This window comes from Salmo salar, chromosome ssa07 (assembly GCF_905237065.1).
Source record: "Salmo salar chromosome ssa07, Ssal_v3.1, whole genome shotgun sequence".
Lineage (NCBI taxonomy): Eukaryota > Metazoa > Chordata > Actinopteri > Salmoniformes > Salmonidae > Salmo > Salmo salar.
The window spans coordinates 6,267,179-6,292,866 of record NC_059448.1 but is presented as its reverse complement, the minus strand read 5'-3'; the positions used below and the strand labels follow the sequence as shown (position 1 = coordinate 6,292,866).

General features: G+C 46.1%; 1 protein-coding gene across 3 annotated transcripts; it reads right to left on the bottom strand.

Moving 5' to 3' along the window:
- Positions 1 to 1,444: 1,444 nt before the first annotated feature.
- LOC106608490 (flocculation protein FLO11) lies at positions 1,445 to 25,688 on the bottom strand. 3 transcript variants are annotated; one of them, XM_014206428.2, is made up of 8 exons: positions 25,563 to 25,688; positions 21,045 to 21,163; positions 12,074 to 12,158; positions 11,614 to 11,809; positions 10,157 to 11,178; positions 8,709 to 9,538; positions 5,712 to 5,927; positions 1,445 to 3,564 (listed from the first exon to the last, which is right to left on the bottom strand). In XM_014206428.2, exons 1-8 carry the CDS (start codon positions 25,652 to 25,654, stop codon positions 3,317 to 3,319), a joined length of 2,808 nt encoding a protein of 935 aa, XP_014061903.1. In that variant the 5' UTR covers positions 25,655 to 25,688; the 3' UTR covers positions 1,445 to 3,316. The 3 variants fall into 3 exon arrangements, with proteins under 3 accessions (XP_014061903.1, XP_045577416.1, XP_045577417.1); XM_045721460.1 differs by having other exon boundaries at positions 21,045 to 21,185; positions 25,563 to 25,682; XM_045721461.1 differs by lacking the exons at positions 21,045 to 21,163; positions 25,563 to 25,688 and adding an exon at positions 16,625 to 18,082.

Below are 25,688 nucleotides of genomic sequence, written 5' to 3'. Positions count from 1 at the left end.
ATCTGAACAGCATAAAGAGAGGACTTGGTGTATTTTAATACATTTGAATACACATATAGGACTACATACACACAACTAAGGACACTAAGACTCTTACCTGTCCCCTTCCCTTCCACCAACAAGACTCTTACCTGTCCCCCTCCCTTCCACCACCAAGACTCTTACTTGCGTCCCCCCCGTCCCCCACCTGGTGTCTCAGATGTGAGTTGTCGTAGGCTTATGCTATGTGCTGTATTTTGGGTGCTTGGCTTATTACTGGAGTTTTTAGACATGACTCAGTATCTGGTCTGTCTCCCTCAAGTGGTCAAAGTCAGTAACTACAGTGTGTGTGTGGCTCTGTGGGATGCTGCTAACCCTCCAGACCAGGTGATGGACAACTGGCGTCCCCTTTTTTAGGCCCACGGATCAATTTCAGTTGGGGTCTCAACTTTCTGTTGAGAGGTAGAATAGTAGAATACACAAGGTGACATTTCGAAATGTGGTTGTGAATCAGCTGTTTTTCTCTTGTGATGTCAGTCACTGACGGTCACTCAATTAGCCCCATTTTTTTTTTAAAATTGTTAAGTTAGTCTAGCCAGCTGTCTAAACTTGCTAGTAATCATGATCGAATTAGCGACCGGGGGGGGGGGGTCCCATTGATTTTGTAAGTCACTCTCACTCAGATATCCTACAAAAACTGCAAACATTTCTCTCCACCCCATGGCAATGTGTAGAATTGCAGGAAATGAACTCAAACTTAAGATTTCAATTAGGACCTCCAAAAGGCTATGGCCAGCTCCGTCTAAACTTGTGTCGGTATGGATGTGGGTATTCATAATTGCTGCATTAACACAGGCAGCCAATTTTGATTATTTTGCCCCATTATTGGCAAAAGATCTGATCTGATTGGTCAAAAGAGCAGTTAGTGGCAAAATATCAAAATTGTGTGTTTCAGAGTATGAGTGCTAATTTGGGATCAGTTTTGCCTTTCAGATGATAATGCATGAGATTACATGGACGGACGGGGGGGGGGGCCTGATCCTAGATATGTACTCCTACTCTGAAACACTTAAATGAACACAGGCTGTGGGGGTTTGTGTTCACCTTGCTCACAAGGGATGTGGGTAGTGAAAAATTTCATTTTGCTAATTCATAGTTGGAGCTATGGATGCAGGGACCTACAGTTCACGAGATTATAATGTATAGCTTCAAAATAAAACCTAATTTTCAGCAGTAGAGTGATATAATCTTCTGCAACGAGTTTCTAGCGAGAGGGTATTTTCCTGCTGTATCTGTAGTAGTGACTGTATACTGTATCACCTGTTCAACCATTAGACCCTTTACTAGAGCCCCAACCTGAGATGTTTAAGGTATTCTTAATATGACAGATACCTTGTGTGACTTCAGGTATTCTAATAACATTATTAGATATAGCTACATTTGTTTCAAGAAAACACGTTTAGAATATTGTTCTGACACATGTTCTTTATCATTAGACTATTCAGATTTTTTTAAATTTTTGTTTTGCAGTACTGTAGATAACCTTTTCTGTTACTTCTGTTACCATAGTGCAAAATATCACGTTACAATTTGTGGTTCAGAAAACACTTCAAAATGTGGTATTTACAATATGTACACCTTAGCACAATACGACCAACTTTATAACCACTACTACGTCAAATTTCATTCTTGATTAGCACGTATTTACATTTGTTACTAACAAGACCATATATTGTCGAGTAAAATGACTACAAAATATTTTTTTTTTAAAACAGACATGATAAACAATTTAAAGTAAGCGTGCCTCGTTTCATATCAGTTTAACTGAAACCGTGGTACAGAGTTGTGTGTGAACAAGTTCACTGGTGCATCATGGTCCAATACTTTGATCGATACCGTTAAAAACACAGCTGGCCGTGATAGCAATGGTTAAGAGTTCACGGCAGTCAGTTATCCATATCAAACAGCTCATCCCAGTCCATATGACATGGATGCTCATTCTAGGGGGGGGGTGATCTTATTGGTTCAAACCATATGTTTCTTCCTCCATCTTTGTAAAGATAACCTAATATTCACATTTGGTCTTCAGCTTTCAGTGGAGGTGGACCCACTCCTCTGAACTCCCTCACTTTCCCGGTCATTTCCCAACAGACTGAAATAAATGGTTTAAAACACGGGATTCTCCAGTAACTTCTAGGACCATTGTTCCGTAATCCAGGGCCCATATTCACAAAGCGTCTCAGGGTAGAAAATGTGTCGTAAGCGCTGAGAATAGAGACATTTTACTCTTACTCTTACGGGTAGAAATAAAAGCTAGGCATGAAACCTCTTTAGTCATAAGAGTCCTAACCTAGTTGACAGATACTGAGGAGACCTCATGAGTTGACCTCACCAGTTAAGAGTTACCAGCAGGTGTCTGATAATAAAAAAAAAGGCCTGCAACATTGTTAAATAATATGTCTAAGGAATATTGGGACACTGAAGGTATTTAGGGCCTATGTTAACTTTGATTGGATGATGAAAATGATACAACTTTTTATGCAACATTATCAGTAAGAGACTTGATGCCTACAGTACTGTACAAAATACATTTAGAGTAGTTATCCAGGAGTTCAGAGTGTTAGCGACAATATTATAAAACTTACGCTTTTAACAAACATCACAATTGGTAAAATAAAATAAAAAAGAAGGTTATGCACGCCAACATATTAGGCAATAATTAGGAGTAGACAAAGTGATCATGTCAGACAAATTATATCAAGTGTTTTACCATTACAACATTTGATGTACAGTCACATTCATCTGGGTGTCTGAAACGTGCTATACAGTTCACAGCTGGCCATGCCTCTTCGTGATTGGTTAGTTCCCATAATTTACAACGATGAGTGTCATCACCATCGGTACCTCAAACTGTCGTGATGACCAGCTGAGATAACCTTTTTAGGAGTTGATGTTACTCCTGGCTCAGAGTTTGTCTGGTCAGTGTCTTAACATCCTAAAACCTACTGTGAGCTGGGAGTTTTTTTTTTGTCTTAAAAAACGGTTTTAACAGGATTCCTAGAACCTTTTGAGACACTATGTGGATATGTCCTCTGGTCAGAGGAGACATTTCAACTAATCCCAGTTAATTCTCTCCTTGACTCTTGATGAAGACAACACTGCATTACTGGGCTACACGGCTAGGACTGATACTGCACACCTAGTCCCAGGAACGACCTCTAAGGTCAGGTCAGAGGTCAGGTAAATTCGGTCGAAAAACAAGCAGACTGCACTTCTCCAGGACTAGAATAGGGTCACTCCAGATGGTAGAAGTCAGTTCTCTCGCTCTCTCCCATCTCTATCTAACAGAGTGTCCTGCCCTCTCCCTCCTGCCCTGCTTCTTCAGTAGCTGGATGCGGTTGTGGCAGTAGAACTTGATGGCTCTCCAGTCACGCTGGTTGCTGACCAGCAGGGGACAGAGCTGCAGGCAGCGCTCGCAGTCCGCCTTGGCTGGCACGCGCTGCTCCATGATGTTCCTCTTCAGGTGCGTCTCCACGGCGATGCGCTCCGCCTCCGACCAGGGCCGTTTCAGCACCCCACGCTTCCCTGGGAACACAGGACAGAGTCACGAACATCAATTTCCCAATTCCAAATCCATACCCACCGAGTACCTAACCCCTAAACACTTGTGTGTGTATGTGTACATGTATGTATGTATGTATGTATGTATGTATGTATACACACACACACACACACACACACACACACACACACACACACACACACACACACACACACACACACACTGCTCAAAAAAAGTAAAGGAACACTTAAACAACACAATGTAACTCCAAGTCAATCACACTTCTGTGAAATCAAACTGTCCACTTAGGAAGCAACACTGATTGACAATACATTTCACATGCTGTTGTGCAAATGGAATAGACAACAGGTGGAAATTATAGGCAATAAGCAAGACACCCCAAATAAAGGAGTGGTTCTGCAGGTGGTAACCACAGACCACTTCTCAGTTCCTATGCTTCCTGGCTGATGTTTTGGTCATTTTTGAATGCTGGCGGTGCTTTCACTCTAGTGGTAGCATGAGACGGAGTCTACAACCCACACAAGTGGCTCAGGTAGTGCAGCTCATCCAGGATGGCACATCAATGCGAGCTGTGGCAAGAAGGTTTGCTGTGTCTGTCAGCGTAGTGTCCAGAGCATGGAGGCGCTACCAGGAGACAGGCCAGTACACCAGGAGACGTGGAGGAGGACGTAGGAGGGCAACAACCCAGCAGCAGGACCGCTACCTCCGCCTTTGTGCAAGGAGGAGCAGGAGGAGCACTGCCAGAGGCCTGCAAAATGACCCCCAGCAGGCCACAAATGTGCATGTGTCTGCTCAAACGGTCAGAAACAGACTCCATGAGGGTGGTATGAGGGCCCGACGTCCACAGGTGGGGGTTGTGCTTACAGCCCAACACCGTGCAGGACGTTTGGCATTTGCCAGAGAACACCAATATTGGCAAATTCACCCTGTGCTCTTCACAGATGAAAGCAGGTTCACACTGAGCACATGTGACAGACGTGACAGAGTCTGGAGACGCCGTGGAGAACGTTCTGCTGCCTGCAACATCCTCCAGCATGACCGGTTTGGCGGTGGGTCAGTCATGGTGTGGGGTGGCATTTCTTTGGGGGGGGCCACACAGCCCTCCATGTGCTCGCCAGAGGTAGCCTGACTGCCATTAGGTACCAAGATGAGATTCTCAGACCCCTTGTGAGACCATATGCTGGTGCGGTTGGCCCTGGGTTCATCCTAATGCAAGACAATGCTAGACCTCATGTGGCTGGAGTGTGTCAGCAGTTCCTGCAAGAGGAAGGCATTGATGCTATGGACTGGCCCGCCCGTTCCCCAGACCTGAATCCAATTGAGCACATCTGGGACATCATGTCTCGCTCCATCCACCAACGCCACGTTGCACCACAGACTGTCCAGGAGTTGGTGGATGCTTTAGTCCAGGTCTGGGAGGAGATCCCTCAGGAGACCATCCGCCACCTCATCAGGAGCATGCCCAGGCGTTGTCGGGAGGTCATACAGCCACGTGGAGGCCACACACACTACTGAGCCTCATTTTGACTTGTTTTAAGGACATTACATCAAAGTTGGATCAGCCTGTAGTGTGGTTTTCCACTTTAATTTTGAGTGTGACTCCAAATCCAGACCTCCATGGGTTGATAAATTGGATTTCCATTGATTATTTTTGTGTGATTTTGTTGTCAGCACATTCAACTATGTAAAGAAAAAAGTATTTAATAAGATTATTTCTTTCATTCAGATCTAGGATGTGTTGTTTAAGTGTTCTCTTAATTTTTTTGAGCAGTGTATATTCATGAAACATCGTTTTGATCTCCTTACATATTTTTGTATAGTTTTGTTCATACAAGTACAGGTTGGGATATAGAGAAAGGAGCAGAAAAAGTAGACAGAGTCACCTGACCCAGGGCTCGAACCCCAGTGGCTGATGGGGCATGTGACCGGCACACTTGAGTAGATTTGAAAGGACTCGTTAACTGTGAGGAAGTTATCGATTGGCTTGTTGAGTCCCTCAATTTTCTAACATGTCTGACGCTGGCTCGCAATGGCTTGCATGGATGTAGCGCAATAATGTGTATTAAAGCGGCTATTGTTCAAAAACACATTCACCCAGATAGGTTTGAATAGGTAATGCATTTGGTAGAACAAATACAACTGTACATACCTGACTTGGGCTGTATGATCCTCCTCTTGTGGGCACCAGGGAGCGAGGGGTTGACGGAGGAGGGAGCAGGGGCTTTATTCTTGCTGGGGGGTTGACCTGGTTGCTTCTTCACCTCCTCCACCTTCTCCTTAACCTTCTCTTTAACCTTCTCCTTAACCTTCTCTGCCTCCACGTCCGAGTCGTCTGAGAAGGAGTCTGCAGAGTTCCCTGACATCACTGTTGGGTAGGGATAGAAGACGGAGAGAGCGCGTTAGGTAGGGGTAGAAGACGGAGAGAGCGCGCTGGGTAGGGGTAGAAGACGGAGAGAGCGCGCTGGGTAGGGGTAGAAGACGGAGAGAGCGCGCTGGGTAGGGGTAGAAGACGGAGAGAGCGCGCTGGGTAGGGGTAGAAGACGGAGAGAGCGCGCTGGGTAGGGGTAGAAGACGGAGAGAGCGCGCTGGGTAGGGGTAGAAGACGGAGAGAGCGCGCTGGGTAGGGGTAGAAGACGGAGAGAGCGCGCTGGGTAGGGGTAGAAGACGGAGAGAGCGCGCTGGGTAGGGGTAGAAGACGGAGAGAGCGCGCTGGGTAGGGGTAGAAGACGGAGAGAGCGAGCTGGGTGGGGTAGAAGACGGAGAGAGCGCGTTGGGTAGGGATAGAAGACGGAGAGAGCGCGTTGGGTACGGATAGAAGACGGAGAGAGCGCGTTGGGTAGGGATAGAAGACGGAGAGAGCGCGTTGGGTAGGGATAGAAGACGGAGAGAGCGCGTTGGGTAGGGATAGAAGACGGAGAGAGCGCGTTGGGTAGGGATAGAAGACGGAGAGAGCGCGTTGGGTAGGGATAGAAGACGGAGAGAGCGCGTTGGGTAGGGATAGAAGACGGAGAGAGCGCGTTGGGTAGGGATAGAAGACGGAGAGAGCGCGTTGGGTAGGGATAGAAGACGGAGAGAGCGCGTTGGGTAGGGATAGAAGACGGAGAGAGCGCGTTGGAGAGGGATAGAAGACGGAGAGAGCGCGTTGGAGAGGGATAGAAGACAGAGAGAGCGCGTTGGAGAGGGATACAAGACAGATAGAGCGCGTTGGAGAGGGATAGAAAACGGAGAGAGCGCGTTGGAGAGGGATAGAAGACAGAGAGAGCGCGTTGGGTAGGGATAGAAGACAGAGAGAGCGCGTTGGGTAGGGATAGAAGACGGAGAGTGAATGAACAAAGCATGAACAACATGTTTTGTTCATTCACTATAACCTGCCTTATACAATGTAAAAGGCTTGGAGACTCAGGGCAAGGTTTTCCTCTTTCATTTATGTAATAAGCAAACCATAACATACAACACCAAGACAAGATGTCCGTTAACAATGTCTGTGAGAAGGACAGATCGTTGTACGGCAGGCAATGCAATTACAAGGTACCCTGTTCAGAGTTCCCATCTATTTAAAATGTTCTGGTAAGTTTGCTCCCAGCTGGCCTCCCAAGTGGCGCAGTGGTCTAAGGCACTGCATCGCAGTTCTAGCTGTTCCACTACAGATCCTGGTTCAAGTCCAGGCTCTGTTGCAGCTGGCCTCCCAATATAAAAAAATAAAATTTTTACAAATAAGTTTGTTCCCAGCTGTGTCCGAGTGAGAGGAGAATCACCCTTCATGTGTAAACCTCTAAACATGCAATCCCTTACTACTGCTTTATTACCAACTTACAAATAGTAAACATAGCCCTACTGAGCATGACCAGCATACTTGTTAGTAAACATATCGCTACTGAGCATTAACAGCATACTTGTTAGTAAACATATCGCTACTGAGCATGACCAGCATACTTGTTAGTAAACATATCGCTACTGAGCATGAACAGCATACTTGTTAGTAAACATATCGCTACTGAGCATGAACAGCATACTTGTTAGTAAACATATCGCTACTGAGCATGACCAGCATACTTGTTAGTAAACATATCGCTACTGAGCATTAACAGCATACTTGTTAGTAAATATATCGCTACTGAGCATGACCAGCATACTTGTTAGTAAACATATCGCTACTGAGCATGACCAGCATACTTGTTAGTAAACATATCCTTAGTGAGCATGACCAGCATACTTGTTAGTAAACACATCCCTACTGAGCATGACCAGCATACTTGTTAGTAAATATACCGCTAGTGAGCATGACCAGCATACTTGTTAGTAAACATATCGCTACTGAGCATGACCAGCATACTTGCTAGTAAACATATCGCTACTGAGCATGACCAGCATACTTGCTAGTAAATATATCGCTACTGAGCATGACCAGCATACTTGTTAGTAAACATATCCCTACTGAGCATGACCAGCATACTTGTTAGTAAACATATCCCTACTGAGCATGACCAGCATACTTGTTAGTAAACACATCCCTACTGAGCATGACCAGCATACTTGCTAGTAAATATATCGCTACTGAGCATGACCAGCATACTTGTTAGTAAATATATCGCTACTGAGCATGACCAGCATACTTGTTAGTAAACATATCGCTACTGAGCATGACCAGCATACTTGTTAGTAAATATATCGCTACTGAGCATGACCAGCATACTTGTTAGTAAACACATCCCTAGTGAGCATGACCAGCATACTTGCTAGTAAACATATCCCTAGTGAGCATGACCAGCATACTTGCTAGTAAATATACCGCTAGTGAGCATGACCAGCATACTTGCTAGTAAATATACCGCTAATGAGCATGACCAGCATACTTGCCATGCCTCCCTTGGTAACAAAGCCATCATTCCTCTAGTGCCGTTTCCTCCTCTCTTCCATCCCAATGAGATGGGGAGATTACTAATTCACATGTAAATGCAATGTAACTATTGTCCTTTATTCCCTTCAGTATGTATCAGGTGCAAACCCTTCATGAACAGAACGCACCCCCCCACACACACACACACACACACAACTTTCTCTGATAAGGGATGGAGCTGTGCCATGGATTTGCAGTGTGTGGTAGTTTGGTCATACCAGAGCCCAGTTCCCTGTAGTTTCCCCTTACCATCCAGCTCCAGACAGATGTGCTGCAGACTCATCCCTCTGAAGAGGACCCCCTCCTTTTCCCCATAGATCACCACCCTGCCCACACGGCCCATCAGCGCCGGGTCTCGGCCTATCGTGGCACAGCTCTGGGTCACGTGGTACTCCCTCTGCAGGAAGTCTTCCAGGCGCTTGGCGGCTGCCCCGCCCGGCTGGCCCTGCCCCTCGCCTTCCTCCAGGAGCAGTAGCTGGGTGAGAATGGCCACCTGCTGGCGCGCCCGTGTCTGGGTCAACGCCCTGGGGTTCTTGGCGCCGCTGGCACGTGCCAGGTTGCGCAGTAGGTCGGTGCCCCGGAGAGGCGTTGCGGGCGAGTGGAAGGGCCGGGAGAAGACGTAGGGGCTGTGGGGGTCGACGCCCACGTTGGAGGAGGTCTGAAGGAGCAGTTCCAGGCAGGACTCGCAGTGCGGGGGCAGGATGAGGGGCTGGATACGCCCCCTCTTACCCAGCACACCTGCCCGGGGGAGGTGGCAGAGGACCTGATGCTCGAAGGGGGAGAGGATGGCCTCCATGCCTGTGGGGGGGGTGTTGGCCGAGTTAGCCTGGGTCAGGGTAGGGCTTGGGGGGGTGGTGCGGTTGTGGTAGTCCTGGGTGGTGAGCTTGGCCACCTCACACTCTCGGTGGCGGTTGTAGAGGATGAGCAGCGCCAGGCTGGAATGGCAGAGGAGGCGCCAGGCCTCAGCCGAACTGGGGGAGCGAGTGAGAGACAAGAAGGAAGAGTGCTGCTGCCGGCTCAGGTAGAGCACCAGGCAGGAGAGGGAAGAGAGGAGAGGGGGCATGTGGTGTCTGTGGGAGCTAGAAAAAAGAGAGAAAGAGAGAGGGAGAGAGAGAGCGACACAGAAGGAGAGAGAGAGAGCGACAGAGGGAGAGAGAGCGACACAGAGGGTGAGAGAGCGACACAGAGGGTGAGAGAGCGACACAGAGGGTGAGAGAGCGACACAGAGGGTGAGAGTTTAAAAAAATACAATGTCAAAATGTAATATTTGAAAGCACATTTTTTTTCTTTTCCTGTTGAAAATCAATATCCCACGAATACACTTAAGGACCCAAAAATGTTTTGAGCAGAATCCCCAAAAAATTGACAACTGCAAACTCCATTGAGTAGGCCATTCAAGGAGTTGGTCTGATGTCATCGCCCCCCGGTTGAGAACAATAAAGGAGAAGCAGAGTACATAAGAGGAAGCCCCACCCACTTGTGCCATGTCATGAGGATTGACATGTTCCTTTTGTTAATAAATCAGGTGATGAAGGAGCTGAAAAGAAGACTGGAGAACTTTACATCTCCATTATAATATTGATAGAATGGTAAAATATGCATTTCTCAAGCAATTTCAATTCAGAACTTCATATGTAACATTTAATTTAGGCCCAACTTCTCTTTCCAATGTAGCAGAACCATATTATCTGTCATACCTAGCCATCTGTGTACTCCAGTCCCCAGGACTCTCTACTGTCCCCGCTCCACTCAGCTCCTCATCCTGCTCTTCTTCCTCCGGCTTGGGGGTAGGAGGTGGAGGCATCTCTTCCTCTTTGCTCCTGATGGACTCCCCCGCTTTCTGCTGCTCCTCCTTCTCTCTCTTCGGCTTGCGGCCCCTCCTGGGTGGCGTGGATGTGGGAGGACTTTTCACCGGTGCCACTGCAGGGGCTGAGCCTGGCTTGGGCGTCTGAACCGATAAGTTGGAGGCTTTTTTGGCCGCGGCCGACTGAGAAGCCGAGGGTGGGGAGAGTGAAAGTGAAAAGGAGACCGCCCCCGAGGAACTTCGAGCGGCCACCGCATCCCTCTCTCTCTCCCTGGAGAAAAGAGGGGGAGGGGCGGGAGCAGAGGAAGAGGAGGGCTGGGGGGAGGCGAAGATGTGGCCGTGCGAGGAGGAGGTAGAGGAGGAAGGGTGTGTGTGGAGTGCGGATAGCTCCATGGCAGCCCTGACCTCTGGCTGGTTGGCATGGTGTTTCTCCAGGTGGCGTGCCAGAGAGCGGTAGTGGCGGCCGCAGTAGGGGCAGTGCTGCCGCCGGCTGACAGTGGCCCCGCTGGAGCTGCCGATGTTTATGTTGATGTTGTTGTTGATGTTGGTGGTGGGGGGCGCCAGTGGGGTGGCGGGCTGAGACGGGGTCTGGGCCGGGGTCGAGGTCGAGGAGGCAGCCAGCCGGGAGAAGGAGGATGAGCAGGGGCGCCCGGGTCCGGCCCTGGGGTTGGCGACACTCTTCTTCTTGGTGGTGGTGACGGGGGTGGCTATTTTGCGCTTCTTTCGGCGGCGGAGCATGCGGCCCCTCAGCTCCTCCATCTCTTCTTCTTCGTCGTCATCGTCGTCTTCCTCCTCCTCCTCTCGGTCCGAATCGCTGGGCTCAGTGTGAGTTAGCGGGGAGGAGGAGGGGGAGAGGGACCAGGAGGGGGTGAGGTAGTCGGAGAGAGACAGCGGGTGGGGGCCAGGCTCTTCATCCTGTTCGGAGACAAAATCCAAAAACATAACAAATGAGCAACTTTATAAATCCGCACAGTAACCAATAGAAAAAAATTAAGTTGAGGTCACGATCTTCTGATTACCTTATTTTTGTTATTGTCTGGGTTAAAGCTGCAGTCAAACCCTCAGAGACACAGAGCTATGGAATCCCTAGGATATTCATAAAGCAACCAACAGGCTTCAAATATGGAGCCCAACCAATCACACTGGGCAATGTTCTTTACATGGACAGAACAAGGAAACAACACAACAAGCAACTAGTAATGCCAGAACTGCGAATTTTGATGTGTATGAGGTTTCTGTTGGTCAGACGTCATGACCTCTGACCACACTCATTCACGGAGTATATTTAAGAATAGCCGAAATGGGTTTGCAACGAGGCAAGCTGGCGATGTTATCAGAGTCATTAGTCACCATGGCGTTCTCTCCCCAGTCCATCAGGCTGTAGTCCACTGTGATCTCCTCCCCTTTGGCGATGTCGCGAATCGCTATGACGACCAGCCGCACCTGACTCCCGCAGTGCACCTCTCGGATCCTACAGTTGGGCGGGGGGTGGAAGAGCACTGGCCCCCGGACCCCACTCGCCCCCTCCTCGCCCAGCTCCGACACACTGGACGGAGAAACAAAGTAACGTTACACACCATCCACTGGAGACACAGACTTTTGCTCTTGCCTAGCAACCACACCTGATTTCACTGACCAAGGTCTTGGTGAGGTGTGTTAGAAACTGGGCTTGAACAAAAGCCTGCACACCCTGCAATAGGTAAGGTTGACCCATACACTGCAGTCTCAATGCAACTACAGACATTTGATTGATTTCTCAAGACATGTCTGTCATTGGTTGTCTATTCCATGATCCTACTATCTCTCTCACCAGAGCTGGGAGGGGTCGGCGAGGTAGTAAGGGCTTCCGGTTGGAGGTAGTCTGTCCTCCGCTCCGTCTGGGTACTGTCCATCACCTGGGAGAGTTAGAAACAAGTAAGAACAGCAGAACACATGATAGGGCTGGAGGACTGAATAGATAAACACAATGATCTGCATGTCCTTTTTGGCAGTGAGGGGAAAACACTATAGAGAGAGAGATTTATTTAACAAAGCTTAGGCTTCCGTTAAGGCCTATATGAATTCTACCTTAGATACACATCTCATGAGTAGCAGACCCTTTTTCCTTTCTTCCTGTGCCAATGCCATTCCAAATGTGTTCCTATATAGTCCGCCACAGTCGGACGCTTCATAATACCCATAAAACCTTGTAGTCAAACACGTTAATGGTTCCAATCGTTTCCCCACCAAGTATGTGCCCGGTGTAGGCTTGGCGTGATGTTTTGATAACCGTGTAAAATCTCTCTACCCTGACAATTTGAGTCATCAATATATTTGCCTCAATTTACACAAAAAAAATGTCATGCTAATTAGCAAAACGGAGAACACCTCAGCAAGACTACGAATTCCTGCAGGAAGCTCCTGCACGTCACATCTAGCCGACACGGTCAGCTACTCTTCACCTGCGCGATCAGAGATATGTGCCCAATCCATGATGAATCCATGTGCTGTATTGAAATGAATTGAATAAAGTGTTGAACTTCTTCTGTCCCATTTCTCGGTCTTAAACTAGCCACTGACAAAACTTTAGCTAGCTAGTTACACATATTTTGGATTACTTAGCATTGATAATTGTTTGTACAGTATGTCGACTTTGGTGTCTATTTCACACATTATGGCTTTTTCCAAGGATGACCACCATCAGTCTGGCCACGTGGAGGAGACCCCCATCAGTCTGGCCACGTGGAGGAGACCACCATCAGTCTGGCCACGTGGAGGATGACCACCATCAGTCTGGCCACGTGGAGGATGACCACCATCAGTCTGGCCACGTGGAGGATGACCACCATCAGTCTGGCCACGTGGAGGAGACCACCATCAGTCTGGCCACGTGGAGGAGACCCCCATCAGTCTGGCCACGTGGAGGAGACCACCATCAGTCTGGCCACGTGGAGGAGACCACCATCAGTCTGGCCACGTGGAGGAGACCACCATGAGTCTGGCCACGTGGAGGAGACCACCATGAGTCTGGCCACGTGGAGGATGACCACCATCAGTCTGGCCACGTGGAGGAGACCACCATGAGTCTGGCCACGTGGAGGAGACCACCATGAGTCTGGCCACGTGGAGGAGACCCCCATCAGTCTGGCCACGTGGAGGAGACCCCCATCAGTCTGGCCACGTGGAGGAGACCCCCATCAGTCTGGCCACGTGGAGGAGACCCCCATCAGTCTGGCCACGTGGAGGAGACCCCCATCAGTCTGGCCACGTGGAGGAGACCCCCATCAGTCTGGCCACGTGGAGGAGACCACCATCAGTCTGGCCACGTGGAGGAGACCACCATCAGTCTGGCCACGTGGAGGAGACCACCATCAGTCTGGCCACGTGGAGGAGACCACCATCAGTCTGGCCACGTGGAGGAGACCACCATCAGTCTGGCCACGTGGAGGAGACCACCATCAGTCTGGCCACGTGGAGGAGACCACCATCAGTCTGGCCACGTGGAGGAGACCACCATCAGTCTGGCCACGTGGAGGAGACCACCATCAGTCTGGCCACGTGGAGGAGACCACCATCAGTCTGGCCACGTGGAGGAGACCACCATCAGTCTGGCCACGTGGAGGAGACCACCATCAGTCTGGCCACGTGGATGAGACCACCATCAGTCTGGCCACGTGGAGGAGACCACCATCAGTCTGGCCACGTGGAGGAGACCACCATCAGTCTGGCCACGTGGAGGAGACCACCATCAGTCTGGCCACGTGGAGGAGACCCCTATCAGTCTGGCCACGTGGAGGAGACCACTATCAGTCTGGCCACGTGGAGGAGACCACTATCAGTCTGGCCACGTGGAGGAGAGCACTATCAGTCTGGCCACGTGGAGGAGACCACTATCAGTCTGGCCACGTGGAGGAGACCACTATCAGTCTGGCCACGTGGAGGAGACCACTATCAGTCTGGCCACGTGGAGGAGACCACTATCAGTCTGGCCACGTGGAGGAGACCACTATCAGTCTGGCCACGTGGAGGAGACCACTATCAGTCTGGCCACGTGGAGGAGACCACTATCAGTCTGGGCACGTGGAGGAGACCACTATCAGTCTGGCCACGTGGAGGAGACCACTATCAGTCTGGCCACGTGGAGGAGAGCACTATCAGTCTGGCCACGTGGAGGAGACCCCTATCAGTCTGGCCACGTGGAGGAGACCACTATCAGTCTGGCCACGTGGAGGAGACCACTATCAGTCTGGCCACGTGGAGGAGAGCACTATCAGTCTGGCCACGTGGAGGAGAGCACTATCAGTCTGGCCACGTGGAGGAGACCACTATCAGTCTGGCCACGTGGAGGAGACCACTATCAGTCTGGCCACGTGGAGGAGACCACTATCAGTCTGGCCACGTGGAGGAGACCACTATCAGTCTGGCCACGTGGAGGAGACCACTATCAGTCTGGCCACGTGGAGGAGACCACTATCAGTCTGGCCACGTGGAGGAGACCACTATCAGTCTGGCCACGTGGAGGAGACCACTATCAGTCTGGCCACGTGGAGGAGACCACTATCAGTCTGGCCACGTGGAGGAGACCACTATCAGTCTGGCCACGTGGAGGAAACCGCTGAGGGTGATTCTCTGATCCACCTCTACGCAGACGACACCATTCTGTATACTTCTGGCCCTTCTTTTTACACAGTGTTAACTAACCTCCAAAACGAGCTTCAATGCCATACTACACTCCTTCTGTGGCCTCCAACTACTCTTAAACGCTAGTAAAACCAAATGCATGCTTTTCAACCGTTCACTGCCCGCACCTGCCTGCCCGACTAGCATCACTACTCTGGACAGTTCTGACCTAGGATACGTGGACAACTACAAATACCTAGGGGTCTGGCTAGACTGTAAACTCTCCATCCAGACTCATATTAAACATCTCCAATCCAAAATCAAATCTAGAATCAGCATTCTATTTCGCAACAAAGCCTCCTTCACTCACGCCGCCAAACTTACCCTAGTAAAACTGACTATCCTACCGATCCTTGACTTCGGCGGTGTCATCTACAAAATAGCTTCCAATACTCTACTAAAGTTCATCCTGTGTCAGTGACTGTAGCTATTAAGTTAAGTTTGTGCATCTTAGCAATACACTGTGATCGATCCAGCTTTCAACATACTCCAAGGAAAGAGCCACTTAATCATTAACCAGATTAACCCAGATACCAAACTTAGATAAGTGATAACTCAGTTCTAGAATGTTGTCATTGATGAGAATGAATCTAAAAACTTAAGACATTCAGAATGTACTTAGTTTAGACATTCAGTCTGTATTGTAGTTTCATGACCATTGACACATCTTCAATAGGCACAGTATTTATTAATTCAGAGTGGTACATGCATTCTCTGTCTGGATTTATAGAATCCTTCACACTGTACGATTGATATTGTCAAGTGATAAAATCCCAAGTTATCAATTAAAAAAGGTTAATGGAATTGTATAAAATATTCTAAAGCTGTAATGTCATCAAATCAAACTTTATTTATATTGCACATTCTTTACAACAAAGGCATTTCAAGGTGCATTTAACCTCCTTCCTGTTGGCAGGTCTCTATAGGTGACCACTTCCTGTTGGCAGGTTTCTCGAGGTGACCAGGGGAATCTCTCTACAACATGTGAATGCCTCCGTGGCTCATCAGTGTTGCCTGCAGCCTATTTTGACGGTTCACAAAATGGGCCGTACGGGTGTGGAATGCGAGTGGAGGAAGCCACCCGTGCCCAACCAGGTGCAGTCAGTTGGAGGACCTGTACCCGGCTGAAGACTACAACCCTCTGTCCCGAGAGCCCCCACGGGAGGATCTTCAGTGTCTAAATAACCATCTCCAGGGCAGGTTCAGTGGAATGGCATGTCTCCTTAAACAACCGCTACCCTCCCTGTCATCCCTGTCTGAACATTGTTAAAAAAAAAAACAAGGGCATCTGGGGCATGCAGGCATCCTGGCTGGCATGGCGCAGTCGTTGGAGCAGCAGGAGGCTATACGGCAGTGCACCAACCCCAACTGGCACACATTGAGGAGAGGGAGGTTGACAGACAGCAATAATGGAGCAGTGGTTAGGGCCAAGCTCGTTACTCCATCGCTGCTAAAAAGGGTCCTCAGATCAGTCGTTGGATGGGGTGTTGTCTGTAAAGTGGGGCAGAGATAAAGAGGAGGGAATCAAGGCATTCAAAATGGGGGTGTGAAGGAGTTAGGGCTTTGAGTCACATGGTCCTGGATCCTGGGTGCCTCATTGGACGGTCTGGAAGTCAAGTGTCCCTATGGTGCCAGGGACCTTATCATTGAAGAGGCAGTGAAGCTAAAAGATTTTTGTTATATCAAGGATGGAGGTTCTTACCGCCTCCGTGAAGACCATCCTTACTGGCACCAGGTCCACGGTCAGCTTCACATTACTGGAAGGGACACCTGCTTCTCATTGTGTGGACCACCAAAGCCTCCATCCCCAGCCAGCGTGACGACCTCTGACAGACTCATATCGCTCCTCCTGTCAGTACCCGTTTTCAGGGAAGCCACTGCTCCAAGAATATTCCACATAGTGTACACACACACACACACTAGGCTGCCAAAATAGGTTATATAACATACAAGTTTAGCTCAAAGCAGCTAACTAAAGTAATCACAAAGGCACAGTCTCATCCAGTAGTACAACAGTTCACATTGCATTTTATCATGGACACAGTGGGAATTTATATCTGTGATGTTTAAATTACATCTTACCCCCAGTGTGAGTGAGTGAGTGAGAACACGTGTGCCTATCGGAGTAGAGGTTACAGTCCGGTACATAGCACAGAACCATCCTTGCTTCTGCTCGATGGAGAGACCTAAGGTTAGCTAGTTGGCTACAAAAGCCAGGGTAAATTCAATTCTAGTAATACAGAAAAAAATGCTAAGGTAGCTAGCTAGGTAACTTTAAAATGCATAAACAAGATTACACACGAGAAATATACAATATCAATTATTTACACAAGAAACTAAAAAAAGGCTGATATCTACTTGCTAGGTTAGTTGCTATTGTCGATGCGAGTTTGCATGGAGAAATGTGGAGGTTTCTCCCCACCCTGCAACTTGAGTGATTACGTCAAAGCTCGTGACAAGATGTGTAGTTCTGTATGATAGCCACATTGGCGGCTAATTAGCATAGATTTTTAGGGGGGGGGCAATTACAGACGAATATATTGATTAAAAAATTAATTTAAAAAAAAATCACCTTGTCCTAGAAAGATTTATATGGTTCTCAAAACGTCACCTTTTATGACATAGTTCGAAAATCCCCAACGGAAAAAATGAATGGTGGAAAAATGATTGGAACCACTTCAGGGTTTTACAGCTAGGTTTTGTGGGTATTATGACTCATACTGGGGTACTCAATAGGCAAGACCTACTGGTGAACTAACCGGGTTATTAGCTTGATGGGTAACATGACTGAACACCGTTGTTTGTTATCAAACAAATAATTAGCAGCCCGGGATTAATTTAAAATTGACTGCGATTTGGTTTATAAAATGTGTGCTAATCCACAAGATAAATATATCCATCTATTGATTTATTTATTTTTTCCTCTTAAGGGGTTGATCAGCTTTAATATTGCAGATAGATTGCTGCTTTCATCAATGTAATTGTCGGCATCATTTCCAATCCCCCCATATATTTTTGGGGTAAATGCACACTTGTTTTTGAATATTCCTTTATTATTCCCAGCAAAACCTACCACCCCTCCCCCAATTGGAGTAAACTAATAAACAATAACACTTCGGCTTCTACCTTCAGTTTATACATACTGTACACATTTTACAGACACAATCTATTTTACAATAGTTATATTTAGTTTGTTTTTAGTCCTGGCCTCTATTTCTGATGTCCATCCAGTTTGATTTCTATTTGTAACTGTGCCATTTCACAACATTTCTGAACCTATATACATTTTATAGACCCCGTATGTTTTACATTTGTTATCTTGACTATGGGAAGATTGTATCCCCTAATATAAATGGATATATCCCACTGGAATTGTTACATACGTACGTACATATATAAATAAATAAATACACACACACACACAATTCCAGTGGGTCAGAAGTTTACAAACACTAAGTTGACTGTGCCTTCAAACAGCTTGGAAAATTTGAGAAAATGTCATGGCTTTAGAAGCTTCTGATAGGCTAATTGACATCATTTCAGCCAATTGGAGGTGTACCTGTGGATGTATTTCAAGTCCTACCTTCAAACTCAGTGCCTCTTTGCTTGACATCAAGGGAATATCAAAAGAAGTCAGCCAAGACCTCAGATTATTATTTTTTTTACCTCTACAAGTCTGGTTCATCCTTGGGAGCAATTTCCAAACGCCTGAAGGTACCATGTTCATCTGTACAAACAATAGTACGCAAGTATAAACACCATGGGACCACGCAGCCATCATACCGCTCAGGAAGGAGATGCATTTGGTCTCCTAGAGATGAACATACTTTGGTGCGAAAAGTGCAAATCAATCCCAGAACAGCAGCAAAGGACCTTGTGAAGATGCTGGAGGAAACCGGTACAAAAGTATCTTTATCCACAGTAAAACGAGTCCTATAACGACATAAACTGAAAGGCCGCTCAGCAAGGAAGAAACCACTGATCCAAAACCGCCATAAAAAAGCCAGACTACCGTTTGCAACTGCACATGGGGACAAAGATCGTACTTTTTGGAGAAATGTCCTCTGGTCTGATGAAACAAAAATAGAACTGTTGGGCCATAATGGCCATCGTTATGTTTGGAGGAAAAAGGGGGAGGCTTGCAAGCCGAAGAACACCATCCCAACCGTGAAGCACGGGGGTGGCAGCAACATGCTGTGGGGGTGCTTTGCTGCAGGAGGGCTTGGTGCACTTCACAAAATAGATTGCATCATGAGGAAAGGAAAATCATAATTTTCCTCCCTCATGAAGCTTATAAGTGAAATAATCTGTCTGTAAACAATTGTTGGAAAAATTACTTGTGTCATGCACAAAGTAGATGTCCTAACCGACTTGCCAAAACTATAGTTTGTTAACAAGAAATGTGGAGTTGTTGAAAAAGTGTATGTAAACTTCCAACTTCAACTGTATGTAAATGTGATATTTCAGTTTGGTTTGAATAAATTAGCAACAACTTCTAAAAAACAGTTTTAGCTTTGTCATTATGGGATATTGTGTGTAGATTGATGAGAAAGAGAAAATCAATTTTAGAATAAGGCTGTAATGTAACAAAATGTGGAAAAGGTCAAGGGGTCTGAATATTTTCCAAATGCACAGTAATGTAACTACCTTAATAACCAATGTGTATTATGTAACATTACTATAAAAAAAATTAAAAAAAATTGTACACACTTACAGTAATGGATAATTGTTGCTAGCTATCCCATAAAGCCATCGCAGAAAAGCAAATTGTTTTCTTCTTCTGTAGTTTGGTAACTTCCTGTTCTTCGACTGACAAAGTTTGAAAAATGTCAAAGTATGCGGTGTCCATCTCGTAACAGAGCCTCCAACTGCAAGGGGGTGTTGCGATTCCACTCCGTTGTGGACGTCCCCATTGAAATGCATGACATCCGGCGCAAAGTAACGGAGTGCTTATGGGTAATGTGAACAAGGCTTCACACGTGATATATGACGAAGCACTCATTCTGATATGACATATCTGCCGCCTACGTAAGATCAACGGCAAAGTGGATAAAACGAGAATAAATCACCTCTTACTTTAGCAGCCTTGAAAAAAGATGTCAGGAAAGGAATGCTATTAATTATTTGTATGTTAAATGGGATTGAAAGAACAGAACCAAAGTTGATTGCTACAGACATTATTTCATCCTACTTCCCCAATAACGGCTATTACTTTTTTGAGAAAACTCAACAACAAAAAAGCATATTCCTACAATAGACAAGAATTGAATGAGTTTTGCGAGGCAGAGCTTAAAATAGAGGAATTGGCTATAGCTGTAAAGAAACCAGCCTTAAATAAATTGCCTGGCTGTGATGGCCTATCATCGGATTTTCTTTTGGAATGATCTAAGATCTACCTTCATTGAATGTATTGAGAATAATATTTTCATGCCCACTTTTGAAACAAGGTATAATTATATTACTACCTATACCTGGGAAATTGGTAGTATTTGATTAGTTAGGTACTTTGCATGTTGAATGCATAATCCAACTGCCATGTTTATACAACTTAGAAAGTTTAATAAAAAAATACAATTAAAACATTTACAAAAAAACAAATCTGAACTCATATTCTATTTGTAGGATGCATTCTGTACTCAGTCATTAATTTCAAGAGAGAAGGTAATGATCACACGGGGAGAAGATCAGCCTCTCTTACAGCTCAATGGTGATACTTTTTTGGGGAGTGTATGTTTTTTTTTTATTCTACTACACAATTCACGTGGATGACCTAATGAAATCAAAATGCTAATTTAAAAAAAATTGCTGAAAAGTGCCAGGTTTGCTTCCGTGATACAACGCATCAACTTTGCCTGCGCTGCCCCAATGTAAAAAGGTAACAGCAGAATAATTATTGGGGTCTGCGCCGAGGGTGTGCGAATGAATGTGAAGTGGTCATTATTGGACCGACAAGAAACTAGCTGCTGTTGCAAAACAGACACCAGCGGGTTCTTTAGATCGGCAGGGCCAGTACTACATATGCAACGGTTCTACGGTTTTCTAAAATGTTAGTCTCTTTATGTTTTGGTACCATTATCATAGTACCGGTATACCATGCAACACGTGTGTGTGTGTGTGTTTACCTGGACTGTAGCTGTGTTCAGACAGACTCTCCTCTTCCTCCTCCTCTTCATCCTCTGTCACGTAGGCCCGGTCGCACACCTTCACAGGGGTACCCTTCCTTTTCCTGACACACACCCTTCTACAAAACACACCAGGGGTTCCTTCAGATTTAGAACATTTCAGATTTAAAAAAAAAAATACATGTTTTACTGAATAGAGCTGACAGATTTATTTTGTACATGACAAGAATGACATTTCTAGATAAATTGCATTTACATCTGCCACATTATAAATAGGCCATTTTTCACCATCAAAACAACCCCAAGTAAGCCTACAGCTAAGGCTGTGACGGTAATTGGATAACTGTGACATTGACAGTTTTGGATGTTGACCATCATGAAACTAAAATAGCTGTCAAACATCTTTTTTTCATAAAATGTTTCATCAAGTTTATTTTAATGTATAACACTCCTGCTATGGGTAAAGTAGATAACTATTGATTTGTATGGTATTGTTTTGCTAACTTAGTCCGTCTATTAAAATTGTATTCGCCACCTCTTTCCAACCATCTTTTAATGTGGCGCAATCAGCAAATCCGCTCTATCACGGATAGGAGAATCTTTGAAGGTCAAAACAGCCAATTCAAAAAGGGGAGGGGTGGAGTGAAAAGTGTGGACTGAGGTCAACTATAGATCCTATAGCCTACAGGCTGGGGGTGGGTGGGTAGCCTCTGCTCTTCACCTCTGGCCTTTTTCATTGTTACAGTAGATCGGAGGAGTGAGGTGAAAAAGATCTCAACTAGCAAAAAAAAAAAAAAAAAAAAGTTTCATTTTTTTGCACTAAAGTGTAAATATGACTCCTTACATGAGTCTGACAGTGCACTTCCGCTGTTTGAAAACAATTCCACACAACCGACACCCTGGCCGAAGCCCTGCGTTTGGGATAGCTTGACTGGCCCCTTGACAAAAATAAAGTGTACTGTATCACCACAGACAACGGGGCAAATATTGTGGCTGCAGTGAGGCAACTGAACTGGCCTTGGCTAAATTGCTTTGGCCACAATCTCTATCTTGCCGTCGCCATCGGAGTGAACAGCGAGAGCACACACACAGGCCAGGGTCTAGGTCTATGGACCTAGTGAATGCCCAGACGGAGCTGAATCTCCCAAATCACAGCCTCATTCTGGTGAGAAATAAAAGTTTGATCAGCTATAATAACAATAATTTATTTATAACCTATTCGATGTTAAAATAATAAGCTATAATAATGTTGTTATTCAGATGCAAATAAATTAAACAAAAATCTGCTAATTTCCTTGAATCATTCAATGTTGCATTACCATAGATCCACTGTATTTTCACAATGGAATTAGCCCGTTTATTTTGTTTTATTGTCGTTAAACTACTGATAATTAAATTATAATAATCATATAGAACATATTCCGAGTTTCTCCCATTCTTCTCTGCAGATCCTCTCAAGCTCTGTCAGGTTGGATGGGGAGCATTGCTACACAGCTATTTTCAGGTCTCTCCAGAGATGTCAGATCGAGTTCAAGTACGGGCTCTGGCTGGGCCACTCAAGGACATTCAGAGACTTGTCCCGAAGCCACTGCTGCGTTGTCTTGGCTGTGTGGTTAGGGAAATTTTCCTGTTGGAAGGTGAACCTTCGCCCCAGTCTGAGGCCCCGAGCGCTCTGTAGCAGGTTTTCATCAAGGATCTCTCTGTACTTTGCTCTGTTGATCTTTGCCTCAATCCTGACTGGTCTCCCAGTACCTGCCGGTGAAAAACATCCCCCCAGCATGATGCTGCCACCACTATGATTCACCGTAGGGATGGTGCCAGGTTTCCTCCAGATGTGACGCTTGGCATTCAGGCAAAAGAGTTCAATCTTGGTTTCATCAGACCAGAGAATCTTGTTTCTCGTGGTTTGAGAGTCTTTGGAAGCCTTTTGGCAAACTCCAAGCAGTCTGTCATGTGCCTTTTGCTGACGAGTGGATTCCGTCTGGCCCCTCGACCATAAAAGGCCTGATTGGGGGAGTGCTGCAGAGATGGTTGTCCTGGTAGGTTCTCCTATCTCCACAGAGGAATTCTGTCAGAGTGACTATCAGATTTTTGGTCACCTCCCTGACCAAGGGCCTTCTCCCCAGATTTCTCAGTTTGGCCGGGTGGCCAGCTCTACGAAGAGTCTTGGTGGTTTCAAACTTCTTCCATTTAAGAAATATGGAAGCGCACTTTTGTTCTTGGGGACCTTCAATGCTGCAGACATTTTTTGATACCATTCCTCAGATCTGTGCCTCGACACAATCCTGTCTCGGAGCTCTACAGACAATTCCATCGACCTCATAGTTTGGTTTTTGCTGTGACATGCACTGTCAACTGTGGGACCTTTTATAGACAGTTGTGTGCCTTTCCAAATCATGTGCAACCAATTGAATTTATCACAGGTGGACTCCTGCTCACAGCTCAATTTTGAGTCTCATAGCAAAGATTCTGAATACATATGTAAATAAGGTATCTTTTCTTTTTTTTTTATACATTTTCTAAAATTTCTAAAAACATGTTTTCGCTTTGCCATTATGGGGTATTGTGTGTAGATTGCTGAGGAATTATTTTTGTTTAAATCCATTTTAGAATATGGCTGTAACCTAACAAATGTTGGAAAAAGTCAAGGGGTCTGAATACTTCCTGAAGGCACTGTAGATGGGCTGTAATGGAGCAGGTCGAGAGATTCAAGTTCCTCGGTGTCCACATCACTAAGGACCTATCATGGTCCAAACGCACCAACACAGTCGTGAAGAGAGCACAACAACGCCTCTTCCCCCTCAGGAGGCTGAAAAGATTTGGCATGGGCCCTCAGATGCTCAAAATGTTATACAGCTGCACCATTGAGAGTATCTTGACTGGCTGCAATACCGCTTGGTATGACAAATGCGTGGCGTCCGACCACAAGGCGCTACAGAGGGTAGACCGTATGGCCCAGTACATCACTGGGGCCGAGCTCCCTGCCATCCAGGGCCTCTATACCAGGCGGTGTCAGAGGAAGGCCCTAACAATTGTCAAAGACTCCAGCCTCCCAAGTCATAGACTGTTCGCTCTGTTACCACACAGCAAGCGGTACCAGAGCACCACGTCTTGGCCCAAAAGGTTCCTGAAAAGCTTATACCCCTAAGCCATAATACTGCTGAACAGTTAATCAAATGGCTACCTGGACAATTTGCATTGACCCCCTTTTTCTTTTGCATTGGCTCTATGCACACTCACTGGACTCTATCCACACATACTACACCGACACACACACACACGGTACTCCTTGTATATAGTCTTGTTATTGTCATTTTTTTGTGTTACTAAGTCCTTTTTTTGCTAAATTGAATTACCTTTTAACTCTGCATTGTTGGTGAAGGGCTCAAAACTAGGCATTTCACATTAAAGTCTACACCTGTTGTATTTCCAGGCTGTATCACAAACGACCATAATTGGGAGTCCTATAGGGTAGCACACAGTTGGCTGTGTTGTCTGGGTTAGGCCGTCACTGTAAATAACAATTTATTCTTAACTGACTTGCCTAGTTAAATAATGGTTAAATAAATAAGAAATAAAAAAATCTAGCGCATGTGAAAAATATCTCATTTGTTTTCAAGTGCAACTTTAATAATTATGGAAACAACTTGGCAATTTAATAATGATTCTAATGATGAAGTTGGCCATAAGATGCTCTTGGGAAACTGGGCCATTATATTTATTGAATACAATTGTAAAAAACAAATTTGATCACATCCATAAAGTATCAGACAATCAAATAATATATTGTAAACATTGTAGCTATTTGACAAACCCCAATAACCAGGCATATATAAAATGACACACACACAGCCTTTGCATCCCTCATTCGTTCTCTTTATACAGTAGACCACAAGTCAGTCAGATCTACACAGTGAAAGTGATGCCTAATGTAACTGACGGATTTCCCCAACAACATCAGATTGAATGAAGATTGTAGTAGCACATAGCTAACTACAGTACCAGAATATCTGGCAAACATGTGGTTTTAATGATTAAATGCCTAAATAACGAGCCATATCGCTTTCGAGTTAGCTAGCTATCAAAATCAAGCAAGGCTAGCCTAAATGCAATTTAATCTGTTTAGCTAGCTAGCTATGACTACCGTGTGCAGATGTAACTGGCCAGCTTGCTAACTAACAGATGGCTAGTAGTTAGCTAGCTGGCTAATTAAATAACAGACAGGACATTACAGCTGGCTACCTCCCAAACGAAAACTCAAAAGCATACGGATAATCAACGGTGAGAAGTGGGTGACAGGCTGTGCAAAAAAATAACGAAACTAGGTAGCTATTGATCCTGAAGCGAAAAAAAAAAAAACACTTTCGCCGTTACATTTTTTCCTCAGAATCATCACAGGGATGGATGCCTCTAACTAAACAAACACACCCGTTCAGGCACGGCTTTGCATTCGACTTCACTTTTAAACAAGTAGCTAGCAAGTGATCAGATATTCCCCCAATAAGTTATTTATCTCACCCTCGGGGAGGCGGCGGTTTGCTCCCATCCCCGTCGCTGTCGAGGGTCGGTGGCTCCCGGTACTCAAAAGGCGACCGTACGTTCTCCGCCATTTGTACAGCTCCCCTACCTCTCGCTCCGGTAGAT

What these genes read in the sequence shown, in the direction of transcription:
- LOC106608490 (XM_014206428.2), bottom strand. Translation starts at nt 25,654, where the DNA reads ATGGCGGAGAACGTACGGTCGCCTTTTGAGTACCGGGAGCCACCGACC. An exon ending in AAACCGCCGCCTCCCCGAGG is followed by an intron (nt 21,164 to 25,562) that starts GTGAGATAAATA and finishes TGTGTTTTGTAG; the next exon opens with AAGGGTGTGTGTCAGGAAAA. An exon ending in TGAACACAGCTACAGTCCAG is followed by an intron (nt 12,159 to 21,044) that starts GTAAACACACAC and finishes TAACTCTCCCAG; the next exon opens with GTGATGGACAGTACCCAGAC.